The sequence below is a fragment of the Oncorhynchus keta genome, chromosome 31, assembly GCF_023373465.1.
Source record: "Oncorhynchus keta strain PuntledgeMale-10-30-2019 chromosome 31, Oket_V2, whole genome shotgun sequence".
In the NCBI taxonomy this organism is placed as follows: domain Eukaryota; kingdom Metazoa; phylum Chordata; class Actinopteri; order Salmoniformes; family Salmonidae; genus Oncorhynchus; species Oncorhynchus keta.
In genome coordinates this window covers 24,275,708-24,294,332 of record NC_068451.1, presented here as the reverse complement: position 1 = coordinate 24,294,332, position 18,625 = coordinate 24,275,708, and the positions used below count along the sequence as shown (strand labels likewise).

The 18,625-nt window shown below is 48.4% G+C and overlaps 1 protein-coding gene across 4 annotated transcripts in view; it reads left to right on the top strand.

Annotated features, from left to right (window-relative positions):
- The window catches only part of LOC118375003 (glutamate receptor ionotropic, kainate 5-like), a 205,458-nt gene extending 188,460 nt beyond the window's left edge, over positions 1–16,998 (top strand). For 3 of the 4 annotated variants that reach the window (XM_052490066.1, XM_052490067.1, XM_052490069.1), the window contains 10 exons: positions 104–211; positions 5,135–5,338; positions 5,829–5,942; positions 6,319–6,428; positions 6,823–6,996; positions 7,534–7,699; positions 11,227–11,452; positions 12,065–12,193; positions 12,397–12,563; positions 13,807–16,998. In XM_052490066.1, coding sequence (XP_052346026.1) covers positions 104–211; positions 5,135–5,338; positions 5,829–5,942; positions 6,319–6,428; positions 6,823–6,996; positions 7,534–7,699; positions 11,227–11,452; positions 12,065–12,193; positions 12,397–12,563; positions 13,807–14,433 — 2,025 coding nt within the window. In that variant the 3' untranslated portion in view covers positions 14,434–16,998. The remainder of the gene's footprint in view (positions 1–103; positions 212–5,134; positions 5,339–5,828; positions 5,943–6,318; positions 6,429–6,822; positions 6,997–7,533; positions 7,700–11,226; positions 11,453–12,064; positions 12,194–12,396; positions 12,564–13,806) is intronic. The other variant, XM_052490068.1, reaches the window with a different exon arrangement.
- The last annotated feature ends 1,627 nt before the right edge of the window (positions 16,999–18,625 follow it).

Genomic DNA, 18,625 nt, shown 5'->3' with positions numbered 1-18,625 from the left:
TCTCTCTCTCCATTTCTCTCTCTCTCTCTCTCTCTCTCTCTCTCTCTCTTCTCTTTCTCTCTCTCTCTCTCTTTCTCTCTCTCTCCCTTTCTCTCTCCCTCAGATTGGTATCTGGTACTCCAACAACACACTGGCTATGAACGCCACCAGTCTGGACATCAACGTCTCGGAAACACTGGCCAACAAGACCCTCATCGTCACCACCATACTGGTGAGGTCAAACCCTTTATTATGACCACCATACTGGTGAGGTCAAACCCTTTATTATGACCACCTTATTAGTGAGGTCAAACATTTTATTATAACCACCATACTGGTGAGGTCAAACCCTTTATTATGACCACCATATTGGTGAGGTCAAACCCTTTATTATGACCAACATACTGGTGAGGTCAAACCCTTTATTATGACCACCATATTGGTGAGGTCAAACCCTTTATTATGACCACCATACTGGTGAGGTCAAAACCTTTATTATGACCACCATACTGATGAGGTCAAAACCTTTATTATGACCACCATACTGATGAGGTCAAAACCTTTATTATGACCACCCTTCCAGGGAAGTCAAACCCGTTATCATGACCACCATACTGGTGAGGTCAAAACCTTTATTATGACCACCATACTGATGAGGTCAAAAACCTTTATTATGACCACCATACTGATGAGGTCAAAACCTTTATTATGACCACTCTTCCAGGGAGGTCAAACCCGTTATCATGACCACCATACTGGTGAGGTCAAAACCTTTATTATGACCACCATACTTATGAGGTCAAAAACTTTATTATGACCATCTTACTGATGAGATCAAACCTGTTATCATGACCACCATACTGATGAGGTCAAACCCGTTATCATGACCACCATACTGATGAGGTCAAAACCTTTATTATGACCACCATACTGATGAGGTCAAAACCTTTATTATGACCACCCTCCCAGGGAGGTCAAACCCGTTATCATGACCACCATACTGATGAGGTCAAAACCTTTATTATGACCACCATACTGATGAGGTCAAAACCTTTATTATGACCACCCTTCCAGGGAGGTCAAACCCGTTATCATGACCACCATACTGTTGAGGTCAAAACCTTTATTATGACCACCCTTCCAGGGAGGTCAAACCCGTTATCATGACCACCACACTGATGAGGTCAAAACCGTTATTATGACCACCCTTCCAGGGAGGTCAAACCCGTTATCATGAAACCATACTGATGAGGTCAAAACCTTTATTATGACCACCATACTGATGAGGTCAAAACCTTTATTATGACCACCCTTCCAGGGAGGTCAAACCCGTTATCATGACCACCATACTGATGAGGTCAAAACCTTTATTATGACCACCCTTCCAGGGAGGTCAAACCCGTTATCATGACCACCATACTGATGAGGTCAAAACCTTTATTATGACCACCATACTGATGAGGTCAAAACCTTTATTATGACCACCCTTCCAGTGAGGTCAAACCCGTTATCATGACCACCATACTGATGAGGTCAAAACCTTTATTATGACCACCATATTGGTGAGGTCAAAACCTTTATTATGACCACCATACTGGTGAGATCAAAACCTTTATTATGACCACCATACTGATGAGGTCAAAATCTTTATTATGACCACCATACTGATGAGGTCAAAACCTTTATTATGACCATCATACTGATGAGGTCAAACCCGTTATCATGACCACCATACTGATGAGGTCAAAACCTTTATTATGACCACCATACTGATGAGGTCAAAACCTTTATTATGACCACCCTTCCAGGGAGGTCAAACCCGTTATCATGACCACCATACTGATGGTGTCAAAACCTTTATTATGACTACCCTTCCAGGGAGGTCAAACCCGTTATCATGACCACCACACTGATGAGGTCAAACCTGTTATCATGACCACCATACTGATGAGGTCAAAACCTTTATTATGACCACCATACTGATGAGGTCAAAACCTTTATTATGACCACCCTTCCAGGGAGGTCAAACCCGTTATCATCACCACCATACTGATGAGGTCAAAACCTTTGTTATGACCACCCTTCCAGGGAGGTCACACCTGTTATCATGACCACCATACTGATGAGGTCAAAACCTTTATTATGACCACCATACTGATGAGGTCAAAACCTTTATTATGACTACCCTTCCAGGGAGGTCAAACCCGTTATCATGACCACCACACTGATGAGGTCAAACCTGTTATCATGACCACCATACTGATGGTGTCAAAACCTTTATTATGACTACCCTTCCAGGGAGGTCAAACCCGTTATCATGACCACCACACTGATGAGGTCAAACCTGTTATCATGACCACCATACTGATGAGGTCAAAACCTTTATTATGACCACCCTTCCAGGGAGGTCAAACCCGTTATCATGACCACCATACTGATGAGGTCAAAACATTTATTATGACCACCCTTCCAGGGAGGTCAAACCCGTTATCATGACCACCATACTGATGAGGTCAAAACCTTTATTATGACCACCATACTGATGAGGGCAAAACCTTTATTATGACCACCCTTCCAGGGAGGTCAAACCCGTTATCATGACCACCATACTGATGAGGTCAAAACCTTTATTATGACCACCCTTCCAGGGAGGTCAAACCCGTTATCATGACCACCATACTGATGAGGTCAAAACCTTTATTATGACCACCATACTGATGAGGTCAAAACCTTTATTATGACCACCCTTCCAGGGAGGTCAAACCCGTTATCATGACCACCATACTGATGAGATCAAAACCTTTATTATGACCACCATACTGATGAGGTCAAAACCTTTATTTTGACCACCCTTCCAGGGAGGTCAAACCCGTTATCATGACCACCATACTGATGAGATCAAAACCTTTATTATGACCACCCTTCCAGGGAGGTCAAACCTGTTATCATGACCACCATACTGATGAGGTCAAAACCTTTATTATGACCACCCTTCCAGGGAGGTCAAACCCGTTATCATGACCACCATACTGATGATGTCAAAACCTTTATTATGACTACCCTTCCAGGGAGGTCAAACCCGTTATCATGACCACCATACTGATGAGGTCAAACCTGTTATCATGACCACCATACTGATGAGGTCAAAACCTTTATTATGACCACCATCCTGATGAGGTCAAAACCTTTATTATGACCACCCTTCCAGGGAGGTCAAACCCGTTATCATGACCACCATACTGATGAGGTCAAAACCTTTGTTATGACCACCCTTCCAGGGAGGTCACACCTGTTATCATGACCACCATACTGATGAGGTCAAAACCTTTATTATGACCACCATACTGATGAGGTCAAAACCTTTATTATGACCACCCTTCCAGGGAGGTCAAACCCGTTATCATGACCACCATACTGATGAGGTCAAAACCTTTATTATGACCACCATACTGATGAGGTCAAAACCTTTATTATGACCACCCTTCCAGGGAGGTCAAACCCGTTATCATGACCACCATACTGATGAGATCAAAACCTTTATTATGACCACCATACTGATGAGGTCAAAACCTTTATTTTGACCACCCTTCCAGGGAGGTCAAACCCGTTATCATGACCACCATACTGATGAGATCAAAACCTTTATTATGACCACCCTTCCATGGAGGTCAAACCCGTTATCATGACCACCATACTGATGAGGTCAAAACCTTTATTATGACCACCCTTCCAGGGAGGTCAAACCCGTTATCATGACCACCATACTGATGAGGTCAAAACCTTTATTATGACCACCCTTCCAGGGACGTCAAACCCGTTATCATGACCACCATACTGATGAGGTCAAAACATTTATTATGACCACCCTTCCAGGGAGGTCAAACTCGTTATCATGACCACCATACTGATGAGGTCAAAACATTTATTATGATCACCCTTCCAGGGAGGTCAAACCCGTTATCATGACCACCATACTGATGAGGTCAAAACCTTTATTATGACCACCATACTGATGAGGTCAAAACCTTTATTATGACCACCCTTCCAGGGAGGTCAAACCCGTTATCATGACCACCATACTGATGAGGTCAAAACCTTTATTATGACCACCATACTGATGAGGTCAAAACCTTTATTATGACCACCCTTCCAGGGAGGTCAAACCCGTTATCATGACCACCATACTGATGAGATCAAAACCTTTATTATGACCGCCATACTGGTGAGGTCAAAACCTTTATTATGGCCACCCTTCCAGGGAGGTCAAACCCGTTATCATGACCACCATACTGGTGAGGTCAAAACCTTTATTATGACCACCATACTGGTGAGGTCAAAACCTTTATTATGACCATCATACTGGTGAGGTCAAAACCTTTATTATGACCATCATACTGGTGAGGTCAAAACCTTTATTATGACCACCATACTGGTGAGGTCAAAACCTTTATTATGACCACCATACTGACGAGTTCAAAACCTTTATTATGACCATCATACTGGTGAGGTCAAAACCTTTATTATGACCACCATGTACTGAGGTTATCACCATATACACTGAGTGTACAAAACATAAGGAATGCTCTTTCCATGACACAGACTGACCAGGTGAATCCACTTCAGTCAGTGTAGATGAAGGGGAGGAGACAAATAATGATTTTTAAGCCTTCAGACAATTGAGAAATGGATTGTGTATGTGTGCCCATTCCGAGGTGAATGCGTAAGACAAACGATTTAAGTGCTTTTGAATGGGGTATGACAGTAGGAGCCAGGCACACCAGTATGCATTTGTCAAGAACTGCAACGCTGCTGGTTTTTCACGTTCAACAGTTTCCTGTGTGTATCAACAATGGTCCACCACCCAAAGGACACCAAGCCAACTTGACACAACTGTGGGAAGCATTGGAGTCAACATGGCCAGAATCCCTGTGGAATGCTTTCGACACCTTGTAGAGTCCAATCCCCGACAAATAGAGGCGGTTCTGAGGGCAAAAGGGGGTGTAACTTAATATTAGAAAGGTGTTCTTAATGTTTTTTTCACTCAGTGTATAACCTAAGGTCATTTTAGTAAATCATATCAGTCTCCAACACATAGTAATGCCAGAGTTGTCATGCATCCCTCTGTCCCCTCCCTATCGCCTTCCTCTCTGTGCAGGAGAGCCCCTATGTGATGCGTAAGGGGAACTACCAGGAGTACCAGGGGAATGACCAGTACGAGGGCTTCTGTGTGGACATGTTGAGAGAGCTGGCAGACATCTTGAAGTGCTCCTTCAGGATGAAACTGGTGGATGATGGGCTGTATGGAGCGCCTGAACCCAACGGGTCCTGGACCGGCATGGTGGGAGAGCTCATCAACAGGGTGAGCACACACACGCACACACACACACGCACGCACACACGCACGCCCGCGCGCTAATAAGGGTCTGTGTGCTTAATTAGATCACAGCATACTTCAATTACCAGAGTGTGGTCCCCATGTGCCTCTTGCCATGGTGCTGCCCTGCTCTCCACTCTCTCTTCCCTCTCTGCTCTCCTGACTGATTAAACCAGACTAATCCCATGTTCATCAATTAGGCTTTAATTTGACTGTCTGACAGGAGGTTCCACAGATGGAACAGCCAGCCAACAGTTCTGCTGCAGTAGACCTCGGACTCTATTGTCTCTCTGAAAACACCTAACCCTAACCCTCTGAGAGGTGGAGGGAACGCCATTGGCTCATAGGTGAATCTCCAAACCAGGGGTCTCTGACTCTGAGTGACCGAAGTGTCAGTTTGTTGTCATCTATTTCTGACCCCCCCCCCCCTCTCTCTCTCTCTCTCTCTCTCTCTCTCTCTCTCTTTTTCCCACAGAAAGCAGACTTGGCAGTAGCAGGCTTCACCATCACGTCTGAGAGGGAGAAAGTCATAGACTTCTCCAAGCCCTTCATGACGCTAGGAATCAGCATCTTGTACAGAGTCCACCTGGTAAGACAGACAGACAGACAAACCAGAGCAGTTGGGTGTATTAGATTGACCTAACTACTGTTCGTGCTATCCTGTTTATTTTATGGACTGTGACAGTGCATTTCTTTGAGGCTATCGAGGATATCTGAATCTGATTCTGAAAGTTAGAATGGATAGGTCTTATAGAGTTTATGGTTGTACATCGCACACATTTACCATTCAACTCTCTGAGGCTTACATTTGTTGCATTATGAACAGCTTCACATTGCAGAGATGATGTGCTGTACAGTTGCAGGGAGAAACACTGCCCCTCTGAGGTTGAAAAATGAACTACATTCCCGCTAATGTAATAGGTCCACTCCAACCTGTCCTATCTCTCTCCCTGTCTCTGTTTTAGGGGAGGAAGCCGGGGTATTTCTCCTTCCTGGACCCCTTCTCTCCGGCTGTTTGGCTCTTCATGCTGCTCGCCTACCTGGCTGTCAGCTGTGTGCTCTTCCTGGCTGCAAGGTAAGTGCATGAAAGAGCATCACAGTAACCCAGGGCAACAGGAAAAGGAAACTAGTGAAGAACTTTGGGATTGTTTGTGCATTTTGGTTGACACAATTGAATAATAATGAGTTACAGTAGCTTATATACACACCAATGCCTTGGTTGAGAAAAAAGGTGCTATCTAGAACCTAAAAGGGTTCTTTGGCTGTCCCCATAGAAGAACCCTTTGAAGAAACCTTTTTGTTTCCAGGTAGAACCCTTTTGGGTTTCATGTGGAACTCTTTCCACAGAGGGTTCTACATAGAACGCATAAGGGTTCTACCTGAAACCAAAAAGGGTTATCCTATGGGGACAGCCAAAGAACCCTTATGGAACCTTTTTTTCTAAGAGTGTTCTCCTCTCCTACTCCCAGGTTGAGTCCCTATGAGTGGTACAACCCCCACCCGTGTCTGCAGGGGCACAAGGACATGCTGGAGAACCAGTACACCCTAGGGAACAGCCTGTGGTTCCCTGTTGGAGGCTTCATGCAGCAGGGCTCTGAGATCATGCCCCGTGCCCTGTCCACACGCTGCGTCTCAGGGGTCTGGTAAGTCTGTGTGTGTGTGTGTGTGTGTGTGTGTGTGTGTGTGTGTGTGTGTGTGTGTGTGTGTGTGTGTGTGTGTGTGTGTGTGTGTGTGTGTGTGTGTGTGTGTGTGTGTGTGTGTGTGTGTGTGTGTGTGTGTGCGTGTGCATGCGTGCGTGGATGGGTGGGTAAGTATGCCTCAGTCTGTATTTCTGAGTTAATGGCTCTCTGTCACCCTTTCCTCTCTCATTTCTCTCCATGTCTGTGATTCTGTCAAACTCTATTTTCTCTGTCTCTCTCTCTCTCTTTCTCTCTCTCTCTCTCTCTCTGTCTCTCTCTGCATCTCTCTGCATCTCTCTCTCTCTCTCTGTCTGTCTCTCTCTGCATCTCTCTCTCTGTCTGTCTCTCTCTGCGTCTCTCTCTGCATTTGTCTCCCTCTCTGTCTCTCTCTGACAGTCTCACTTCTCCCATTCTTTCCCCTTAGTCCTACCTCCCTTTCCCTCTCTCTCTCCCCCCTCTCCTTCTCTTACTCTCTCTAACTCTGTCTCTCTCTTCTCCCAGGTGGATGTTTACTCTGATCATCATCTCCTCCTACACGGCCAACCTGGCAGCCTTCCTGACCGTCCAGAGGATGGAGGTGCCCATCGAGTCTCCTGACGACCTGGCCGACCAGACCAACATCGAGTATGGCACTATCCACGGGGGGAGCACCATGACTTTCTTCATGGTACGGCCCGACGCTGGCCCTGGGGGGCGTATGTAGAGCTTTGAATGGAGAACGACTGGTAGGGAGGTGTGTGTGTGTGTGCTGTTGTTCTAGTATTTGCCGACCTGTCTCAGATTGCTCCTATTTATATGTGTGTGTATGGTGAAGTGTGTATGTGTTTGAGCACAGTGTGTGAGTGTAGTAGTTTCCCTATTTTCTTGCATGTCTCTGAGCTCCTGTTGTGTTCTTTGTGGCTGTTAGTGTTAAGTGGCTGAGTGTCAGTGTTTGCTTATGTAAGAGCTGCTGGCATCTGTGTCGGCATCTGTGTTTGTCAGTGTGTTTGGACTGTGTGTTTGAGTGTGCATGTGTGTTGGTGAGTAAATCTTTAGGCATGTGTGTGTTCATTGTGCTTACCCAGACCTCCCTTGATGCTGCATCATCCCTCTCTCCACCTCTTAACTGTACACACTACCGAAGAGTCCTTCACATCCAACCCACATCTCACCTGTTTTGTTGTTTTGTTGCATATACAATACTGTATCTAACTGGTTGCTGTTACCTTGACTCTGTGTCTATGCTGTTCCTTAGCATGATATATTGTATGTACACAACCACCTTGCTTTTGATTCAGCTGCATCTGGATAAAGGATAATGCATCTGTTTAAGTATGAGGAAACATGAGGAAATGTATATATCTCTCTTTTCCTACCCCTCCATCTCTATCCCTTCTCCCCCCTCCCTTCTCCTCCCTCCCCTTTCCCTTTCCCACCCCTCCATCTCTATCCCTTCTCCCCCTCCCTTCTCCCCCTCCCTTCTCCTCCCTCCCCTTTCCTTTTCCCACCCCTCCATCTCTATCCCTTCTCCACATCCCTTCTCCTCCCTCCCTCCCCTTTCCCTTTCCCACCCCTCCATCTCTATCCCTTCTCCACATCCCTTCTCCTCCCTCCCTCCCCTTTCCCTTTCCCACCCCTCCATCTCTATCCCTTCTCCACATCCCTTCTCCTCCCTCCCTCCCCTTTCCTTTTCCCACCCCTCCATCTCTATCCCTTCTCCCCCTCCCTTCTCCTCCCTCCCCTTTCCCTTTCCCACCCCTCCATCTCTATCCCTTCTCCCCCTCCCTTCTCCCCCTCCCTTCTCCTCCCCTTTCCTTTTCCCTCCCCTCCATCTCTATCCCTTCTCCCCCTCCCTTCTCCCCCTCCTTTCTCCTCCCTCCCCTTTCCTTTTCCCTCCCCTCCATCTCTATCCCTTCTCCCCTCCCTTCTCCTCCCTCCCCTTTCCCTTTCCCTTTCCCACCCCTCCATCTCTATCCCTTCTCCCCCTCCCTTCTCCTCCCTCCCCTTTCCTTTTCCCACCCTTCCATCTCTATCCCTTCTCCCCCTCCCTTCTCCTCCCTCCCCTTTCCTTTTCCCACCCCTCCATCTCTATCCCTTCTCCCCCTCCCTTCTCCTCCCTCCCCTTTCCCTTTCCCACCCCTCCATCTCTATCCCTTCTCCCCCTCCCTTCTCCTCCCTCCCCTTTCCTTTTCCCACCCCTCCATCTTTATCCCTTCTCCTCCCTCCCTTCTCCCCCTCCCTTCTCCTCCCTCCCCTTTCCTTTTCCCACCCCTCCATCTCTATCCCTTCTCCCCCTCCCTTCTCCTCCCTCCCCTTTCCTTTTCCCACCCTTCCATCTCTATCCCTTCTCCCCCTCCCTTCTCCTCCCTCCCCTTTCCTTTTCCCACCCCTCCATCTCTATCCCTTCTCCCCCTCCCTTCTCCTCCCTCCCCTTTCCTTTTCCCACCCTTCCATCTCTATCCCTTCTCCCCCTCCCTTCTCCTCCCTCCCCTTTCCTTTTCCCACCCCTCCATCTCTGTCCCTTCTCCCCCTCTCTTCTCCTCCATCCCCTTTCCTTTTCCCACCCCTCCATCTCTATCCCTTCTCCCCCTCCCTTCTCCTCCCTCCCTTCTCCTCCCTCCCCTTTCCCTTTCCCCCCCCTCCATCTCTATCCCTTCTCCCCCCTCCCTTCTCCCCCTCCCTTCTCCTCCCTCCCCTTTCCTTTTCCCACCCCTCCATCTCTATCCCTTCTCCACATCCCTTCTCCTCCCTCCCTCCCCTTTCCTTTTCCCACCCCTCCATCTCTATCCCTTCTCCCCCTCCCTCTCCTCCCTCCCTTCTCCTCCCTCCCCTTTCCCTTTCCCACCCCTCCATCTCTATCCCTTCTCCCCCCTCCCTTCTCCCCCTCCCTTCTCCTCCATCCCCTTTCCTTTTCCCACCCCTCCATCTCTATCCCTTCTCCCACTCCCTTCTCCTCCCTCCCTCCCTCCCTTTTCCTTTTCCCACCCCTCCATCTCTATCCCTTCTCCCCCTCCGTTCTCCCCCTCCCTTCTCCTCCCTCCCCTTTCCTTTTCCCTCCCCTCCATCTCTATCCCTTCTCCCCCTCCCTTCTCCCCCCTCCCTTCTCCTCCCTCCCCTTTCCTTTTCCCACCCCTCCATCTCTATCCCTTCTCCCCCTCCCTTCTCCTCCCTCCCTCCCTTTTCCTTTTCCCACCCCTCCATCTCTATCCCTTCTCCCCTCCCTTCTCCCCCTCCCTTCTCCTCCCTCCCCCTTCCTTTTCCCTCCCCTCCATCTCTGTCCCTTCTCCCCCTCTCTTCTCCTCCATCCCTTTCCTTTTCCCACCCCTCCATCTCTATCCCTTCTCCCCCTCCCTTCTCCTCCCTCCCTTCTCCTCCCTCCCCTTTCCTTTTCCCACCCCTCCATCTCTATCCCTTCTCCTCCCTCCCTTCTCCCCCTCCCTTCTCCTCCCTCCCCTTTCCTTTTCCCTCCCCTCCATCTCTGTCCCTTCTCCCCCTCTCTTCTCCTCCATCCCCTTTCCTTTTCCCACCCCTCCATCTCTATCCCTTCTCCCCCTCCCTTCTCCTCCCTCCCTTCTCCTCCCTCCCCTTTCCCTTTCCCACCCCTCCATCTCTATCCCTTCTCCCCCTCCCTTCTCCCCCTCCCTTCTCCTCCATCCCCTTTCCTTTCCCCACCCCTCCATCTCTATCCCTTCTCCCCCTCCCTTCTCCTCCCTCCCTCCCTTTTCCTTTTCCCACCCCTCCATCTCTATCCCTTCTCCCCCTCCCTTCTCCCCCCTCCCTGCTCCTCCCTCCCCTTTCATTTTCTCTCCCCTCCATCTCTATCCCTTCTCCCCCTCCCTTCTCCCCCCTCCCTTCTCCTCCCTCCCCTTTCCTTTTCCCACCCCTCCATCTCTATCCCTTCTCCCCCTCCCTTCTCCCCCCTCCCTTCTCCCCTCCCCTTTCCTTTTCCCACCCCTCCATCTCTATCCCTTCTCCCCCTCCCTTCTCCTCCTCCCTTCTCCTCCCTCCCTTTCCTTTTCCCACCCCTCCATCTCTATCCCTTCTCCCCCTCCCTTCTCCCCCTCCCTTTTCCTCCCTCCCCTTTCCTTTTCCCACCCCTCCATCTCTATCCCTTCTCCCCCTCCCTTCTCCCCCTCCCTTCTCCTCCCTCCCCTTTCCTTTTCCCACCCCTCTGTCTCTTTCCTCCACCCCCCCCACCTCCCTCCCTCCCTCCAGAACTCGCGCTACCAGACATACCAGCGCATGTGGAACTACATGCACTCCAAGCAGCCCAGTGTGTTTGTGAAGAGCACGGAGGAGGGCATTGCCCGCGTGGTCAACTCTAAATATGCCTTCCTCCTGGAGAGCACCATGAATGAGTATTACCGCAAACTCAACTGTAACCTCACCCAGATTGGTGGTCTGCTGGACACCAAGGGCTACGGCATCGGCATGCCACTGGGTGAGAGAGGGATGGAGGTATGGGGGAGGTATGGGGAGAGAAAGGGATGGGGGAGGGAAGTATGGGGGAGGTAGGTATGGGGGAGAGAGGAATGGAGGGAGGGAGGTATGGGGTCAGAGGGATGGAAGGAGGTATGGGGAGAGAGAGAGGGATGGAGGGAGGTATGGGGAGAGAGGGATGATGGAGGGAGGTATGTGGGGAGAGAGTGCTAGAGGGAGGTATGGGGGAGGGAGGTATAGGAGGAGAAAGGGATGGAGGGGGAGGTGGGGGGAGAGATGGATGGAGGGAGGTATGTGGGGAGAAATGGGAGAGAGGGATGGATTGAGGGAGGTATTCGGGAGAGATGGATGGGAAAGAGGAGAGATGGAGAGATGGGAAAGAGGAGACATGAGAAGAGATGGGAAAGAGGAGAGATGGCAAAGAGAGAAGAAGAGATTGGGTGAGAATGGTGGTGAAATGGAGGGAGGATGGGAGACAAGGAGAGACGGGGGAGTGGTACAACCCACAACATCTGGATTAGAAGGGGAGGAGACCACAAGCCTTTTAATTCCTCTTCCTCTCCATCTTGAATACCCTCTTTCTCCTCCTCCCTCTTTCCTTTCGTCCTCCCAGGATCTCCATTCAGAGAGGAGATCACTATGGCCATCCTGCACCTGCAGGAGAACAACAGGCTGGAGATCCTGAAGAGGAGGTGGTGGGAGGGAGGACAGTGCCCTAAAGAAGAGGACCACAGAGCCAAGGGTCAGTACACTACTCTGTTTCCAGTGTCTTTGCAGCTTTGTATCTCAACTAATGTCTGAGTGTTCTGAATGTACGAATGTACTCTAAGATGGGAGATTACCAGGGTCTGTGGTTTTGTGTGTGTAACTGTTCTTGTGTCATATCAGGGGCATATTGGTGGTACTGTATGTGTGTGTATTAACCATCATGTCTCTCCTCCACAGGTCTGGGCATGGAGAACATTGGGGGTATCTTCGTGGTGTTGATCTGTGGCCTCATCATCGCTGTGTTCGTGGCCATCATGGAGTTTGTGTGGTCGACGCGCTGCTCTTCAGAGACAGACGAGGTACGCCCTCAATCCTGCCCTCGCCGACACCACAGACCCACCCCAGTAGGTCCCCATGGCAACACACCAACCCTGACTCCCCATCCTCTGTCGTGCAGTGTGTGTGTTTGTTGGGCCGCCTCTGAAACTGTGTGTGTTTGAATATGTGTTCGTCGGGCTGCTTCTAGCACCATTTGTGTGTGTGTGTGTGTGTGTGTGTGTGTTAATCAGTGTGTCTAGTCTGTGTGTTTCACTGTTGGGTTTACTATGTATTGTGCATGGATGATGAGGGTTGCTATTTTTACAACTGAACTTCAAATTAAGCAGGACAGATTTCTCCTGTAAGCAGGTCAGGGTCCAGTCACATGTTGTGTGAACGTACTTGTGTTGGCATGCTATAGTACTAGCGTTGGTGTGTGATCGCGGGAGGGTATTTTGACTGTGATCAGAAAGTGTTCATGTTTAGTACAGGGTATGGATAAGCCAATATTGTGATGCCAATATTTGCTTGCAGTGTGTAATGATTTCCCTGGCATTAAATGTCACGATCTATCTTCTTTTACATGCCTCACATTCTGGTACTCTTCGTTTCCATTCTTGGATCACTCATCTCTCTGTGTGTCTGCCACACCCGTCATTCTGTCAATCAGTGTCTGTTTTCTGATAATGAATACTGTTTCTGTTTGTGTAAGAGTATTATTCATCATTGTTATGATTTTGTAGATTAGAATATTCCATAATGTCTATGTCTATGTGTCCTTGGTGTATTTTGTTGGAACGTTTTGTGCAAGTGTGTGATGCTGTTGGAATGTTAAGAGGTGTGTGTGTGTCTGTTTGTGTGTGTGTGTGTGTGTGTGTGTTTGTGTTGTTTGTCTACATGCACCTCAGTTTGCTGGCCTGCCTGTTTGTTCATAGTTCATTATGCACTATTATATATTATATGTAATGTGTAATGAACACAATTTGTTGTGCTCAGTTGGTAATTTGTATGGATTGTATTAACTCTCTCTGCTCTTTGGATATTCTCCAACCTCTCTACCTCATTATCTCCAAATAATTTCTATTCATTAACACTTTCATTGCCATCCCCCCATTTCTACCTTTCTATTCCCTCATTCGGTTCTCCTCTCCTCCTACCATCTCTTTTACTCCACCTCCGCCCTGTTTCTGCTTTCCTTCTCTTTTTTTACCCCTCTATCTCTCTCCCTTTGCCTTCCCTCTTTTCCCCCTGTCTGTCTACTTTGCTTTTGTGGCCCCCTATCTCTCCCTATTCTCCCCTTCCCGTCGTCCCTCTCCTCTGTTCTCCCAGGTGTCTGTCTGTCAGGAGATGCTCACCGAGTTCCGAAACGCTGTCTCTTGTAAGAAGAGTTCCCGTTCCCGTCGTCGCCGCCCCCTGGGCAACTCTGCGGCCCTCCGCCACCCCACCCGCATCGCCCTGGGGACCCAGCGGCCACTCCGCCTCGTACGGGAGATGCGCCTCAGCAACGGCAAGCTCTACAGCGGCTCAGGACCCCTGACTGGTGGAGCAGGGGGGCCAGGAGGGGGTGTAGGGGCTGGTGGAGGTCCCTCAGACATGGGCCCCGGGCCTCAACGACTCCTGGAGGACCCTCTGGGGGCCAACACCACCCCTCCTCACCCGCCCCAGCCGCAGGCCGCCATGGCGCTCCCTCGCAGCTGCACGCACGTCAGGATCTGCCACGAGTGCAGGAGGATCCAGAGCCTGAGGTCAGGGATGGGGTCCACGAGGATCCCCCCCTCATCTGCACCCTTGCCCCGCCTGCCCCCTCCTCCTCCCCCCTCCTCCTCCAACACAGACAGCGAGGGGGGTGGTGGGTCTAGCCCCCGGCGGCTCCCCCACAGCACCCCTGCACCCTGCCTACCTATACCACCCCCACAGAGCAGCATCGACACAGACCTTCTGGGGAAGCAGGACTAAGACTGACGATCTAGGCGGGGCTGGAGGGTATATGTGGGGGCAAGTTAACGGTGACTTAACCGATGTTTTGAGCTGCTCAGTGACACACTATTATGTGACCCTCTGTACATTGGCCTCCAGGAGGGAACTACAGGGAGAGAAGGAGGGAGAAAGAGAGAGAGAGAATTAGAGGGCTCAAAGACGTTGTGAGACGTGTGATGAAGCAATGGAAAGGATATATTTGCACAGATGCCAAAAGACACACCCATACAGAAGGAGAAAGAAGGAGAGACTTCCTTTGCTCTCCAGTGCGCTGCCCAGCTGGGTCTGATGTTAGCCCAGTCTATTCACAGAACCATGCTCCACTATGTTCTGGCTTTGTGATTTACCTGAAGATGGCTGCTCGGTTCTTATCTTGACTTACCAGTGGACCAATCAGGACTGAGCTACACTGTATAAAGTAGTCAGGTAACGCACATCATTTGATGCCAGACCTACTGGTTTCTCTGTTGGTCTCTCTCTGTTCTCCCCGCTCTCTATCTCCATCTCTCTATCTTTCCTTTTCCATGGTACCACAGACTCACCTAGAGCGTCCAGCTCTTCCTCTCTGGACGGTGACCACTGGAGGAGGAGCCCACATCAATCCTGGAGGACCTTTAATCTATAGAACATACAACAACAGAAGACTTTAAAACTGACTCAGAGAATTATATGATTTTCCAGATTTTTTTGTTGTTGTCTTTGTCGTTTGGTTACCATTGTTCTAAGTGGAAGTTACAGAAAAATAAAGACTATATATGTGACTAATGTGGTGGATCACGACACACTATGAAGACAACACTCCCCTGAGGTTTACTGTGTGGAGGAGGTGTTTTGTCCCTCTGTGGGCCCCGTAGCTGCTTTTGAAACGACATTGAAGAAAGCAGATTTGGCTGGAAATGAGTTGCAACAAAGTCTGATATGCATAATGTGTGTGTGTGTGTGTGTGCGTGCGTGTGCATGTGTACGTGTGTGTGTGTGCGTGCGTGCGTGTGCATGTGTACATGTGTGTGTGTGTGTGCGTGCGTGCGTGCATGTGTACGTGTGTGTGTGTGCGTGCGTGCGTGCATGTGTACGTGTGCGTGCGTGCGTGCGTGCATGTGTACGTGTGTGTGTGTGCGTGCGTGCGTGCATGTGTGCGCACACAGAGGTCTGTTCTTACAGTAAGTGAGAGAAACAAATGATCATACCATTTCCGTGTAAGTATATGATAATCAGAGGCTTTGCGATGTGAAATTACTTGTTATCCTGGAGAATACTTGCCAAGCCTTTTCTCCTCTTTACCTCTGTTCATAGCACAGAGAGAGAGGAAGAGGAGAGAGGAAGAGGAGAGAGAGAAAAAGGAGAGAGCAATGGAGAGATGAAGAAGAGAGAGATGAAGAGGAGTGGGAGAAAGAGAACAAATAGGAACGCAACAGTGAGGAACAGAGAGATAAAGGTGGACTGTATCAGAATGACAAATCCCTAATTGAACTTCTTCCATCATGAGATCTCTCCTGATCTGGTAATTCTGGGCAGCATCTTGCTGGGGTCTTGGCTCTGCTGCCCGGAGGCTGGGACTAAAGCTTCCCTGCTCTACATCACGTTGAACTGGCTGTTTGCAGCACAGACGCCTGCCAGAGCTCCACACCACCCTGAGCCCTCTCATTACAGCCTGTGGAGCTTTAGATCTGGTAATTATTCCCCTTTAATAACTAATAGCCACACAATGACTACGGAGGAGACTGAGGTCATGGTTTAATGTTATAAAAGTATGACTGGGAATAATGTTAGGGTTCAAGCCTCTCTGATGATTTCTGCTGCCTCTCTCACATATACACCACAGATCATCTCACACACGCGCACACACGCACACACGCGCACACACGCACACACGCGCACGCACGCACGCACGCACGCACGCACGCACGCACGCACGCACACACACACACACACACACACACACACACACACACACACACACACACACACACACACACACACACACACACACACACACACACACACACACACACACACACACACACACACACACACACACACACACATAATTATCTCTGTGTTCTTCTATTGAACCCACAGTGCAGCAGTGAGCCAGACACACACAGCTGCATAGGTCACCACATTGTCTGTGATCTCCCTCTAGTCTCAACTCAATGCTGTGAAACCACTGGATGGCTTTGTTCCAATACACTTCATTGGCCACCTTTCCTCATCTCCTTTCCTACATAACAATTGATCTTACAGTTTGATAGACAATTGATAGACAGGTGAAAGCACTGGTGCATCTCTAACCTGTCCTTTCACCTATGAGTGGTGAAGAAGGAAAGGAGATAAGAAAATGAAGACCTTTGAGTATTGGAACGCACATCAATGCCAGGGGGAGGGAAGGAGGGGTAGCCAAAGTGAATCAGAGGGGTGTCTGTGAGGGGAGAGAGTTTACTCAACAAAAAAAAACATTGTTTTTGTTTACTTTTCTGTTCTCTCTGTTATTTTTTCATATTTCTATACTAGTGCTAAATGGATTATTAAAAGAATGAAGTTGAATATTATGGATACATTTGTATTAATATTATTGCTGTTACGTAACTAGGAGTGGTGGGTGTGGAGTCAGGCGCAGAGAGCAGAGGTCTAAGGAAAACCGTATTTATTCCGGTGAGAAAAGGTCATGCCAAAACAACAGGCAAATAAATGACCGGCCCAAAACATGACACAAACAGTCCGGAAAAATGCAAACAATTACCATCCACAAAACAGAACAGAGAAACAAGCCCGCACAAAAGCAGGCGGGCATAACAGGCTTAAATAGCCCTAAACCAAACCCCAAACCAGAAACAGGTGAAACCAATAAGACATAACTAACAAAAATGGAAAAGGGAATCGGTGGCAGCTAGTAGACCGGTGACGACGACCGCCGAGCGTCGCCCGAGCAGGAAGGGGAGCCACCTTCGGTGGAAGTCGTGACAATTGTTCCTATTGAAGAACGGATAGGAGGTTGCTGCTGTTTTGGGGAGATGGGTGGGTAGAGAGAGGGTGTGGGGCAGGGGTGGGTTGATAGAGGTGAGAGGTCACAGGTACGTCCTCTCCATAGCAACCACCTGGTGTTAAAGCCTATAGACACACTAACTTGTTTGGAATAAAAAAATATTCAAACTGTCCAAGCTGGCATAATGTATTGTCTCTCCTGCAGTGTTAAAGTGTGTGTCTGTGCGCACGTGCATGTGTACGTGGGCACTTGTGTATTTTGTCTGTGTGTGCACGAGTGTGTCTGACAATTTGTCTTGTAAATCAAATCAAACATATTGTATGTTTCTCAGTTTCAGGCTGAGCACCTAATTATTTTGTTGTATCCATCTTAGCTGGGTCGTTCCACTGATAGTGTCTTTTGGGTAGTGTAATAGCTATTGATTTCACTTCATTTGAACATTCTGTCATAAAGAGCACATGTTCAACTTCATAACAAACATGTTTTATCTCCAGAGATTAAAAGAAGAAAAATTACCATAAAAGGTTACAATTATAGTAACAGGGTTGAATGTAACAGGTTTGACGATTTCATCTTAATCCAGCCAAGTTTGCTGTGTGCAACAGGGAGGGGAAACTGAATGTAAGTTTATCAAAACATTTGAACTTGTTTTGAAATGTGTATTTATTTATTTACAGTATGATGAGAGTTTATAAGTCCAATGAAAATAGCATGTGCAGGAGAGGTAAGAAAAAACATTTGAGAGGCTTGTAAGGCACCTCCCTCTTTCAAATATTTATAAAAGATAACATACAAAAAAGTATCTAACATTTTTAAGACAGATTAGTGCTAAAATGACCGACATCTGTTCAATTACTTGAATTCCATTAAGTTACTTCTCTAGAGGGAAATCAAATCACTCACGAGAGAAATCAAGTCAAAAACTATGTGGGACGCTGGGTTGAAGGGAGTTGTAGTTTTCATTAAGCAAATATTCACCCTTATTCAGCGCAGAAACTTGGTAATTAACTACAATGACCCTAATCCATTGCGCCTGTTGTTTCCAGCTCAAACAGAGACTGTTGTCACTAGTTGCCACTGCCACTACCACAAAGTTATAAAACCCTACCTATTTCTACAATTTCTCTTCATAAAATGTGATTTTAAACCTAACCTTAACCACACTGCAAACCTTATGCCTAACTCTCA